This window comes from Hippocampus comes, unplaced genomic scaffold (assembly GCF_001891065.2).
Source record: "Hippocampus comes isolate QL1 unplaced genomic scaffold, H_comes_QL1_v1.1 C16498886, whole genome shotgun sequence".
NCBI classification, from domain to species: Eukaryota; Metazoa; Chordata; class Actinopteri; order Syngnathiformes; family Syngnathidae; genus Hippocampus; species Hippocampus comes.
In genome coordinates this window covers 1-479 of record NW_017833095.1, presented here as the reverse complement: position 1 = coordinate 479, position 479 = coordinate 1, and the positions used below count along the sequence as shown (strand labels likewise).

The window sequence follows — 479 nt, the reverse complement described above, 5'->3', positions numbered from 1 at the left end:
GCTGGCACAGGAGCTTTGCGTGCGCTGCCCCCTGCAGGCCAATAAGTCGGACCTGAGCAGGAAGGCGCGGGAGATGTGGGACATCAACGTGCAGGCCGTGACCCACCTGGCTCTCATCCTGGCCGTGGACATCCTCTTCCACTTCCTCTACGTCCTCACCATTCCTGGCGACTTGAAGCTTCTCAGGCACCTCTCCGACTGGGCCTTGGGTCCGTCTATCCGGAAAAAAATATATATCAATCAATCAAATAATTAATCAATGAATCAACCCCCCACCCCCCCAAAAAATCCCATCGAGAATGAGAATCCAAGGCGTTTCTTTGCAGTCGGCGTGGCCTATTTCAACCTGGTGTACGACTGGGCCAAAGCCGCCGTCATGTTCGGCGTGATCAACACCGTGTCCAGGCTCGACCACTTGGACCCGCCCAAGCCGCCCAAATGCATCACGGCGCTCTACGTCTTTGCCGAAACGTGAGCGA

General features: G+C 56.2%; 1 protein-coding gene across 1 annotated transcript; it reads left to right on the top strand.

Annotated features, from left to right (window-relative positions):
• Window positions 1-7: 7 nt before the first annotated feature.
• LOC109508695 (protein-cysteine N-palmitoyltransferase HHAT-like protein) lies at window positions 8-471 on the top strand (the record flags this gene model as incomplete). The annotated part of the gene is made up of 2 exons (XM_019858697.1): window positions 8-209; window positions 327-471. Coding segments are annotated over exons 1-2 (281 nt in total), but the record flags the coding sequence as incomplete, so codon positions are not given.
• Window positions 472-479: the final 8 nt, after the last annotated feature.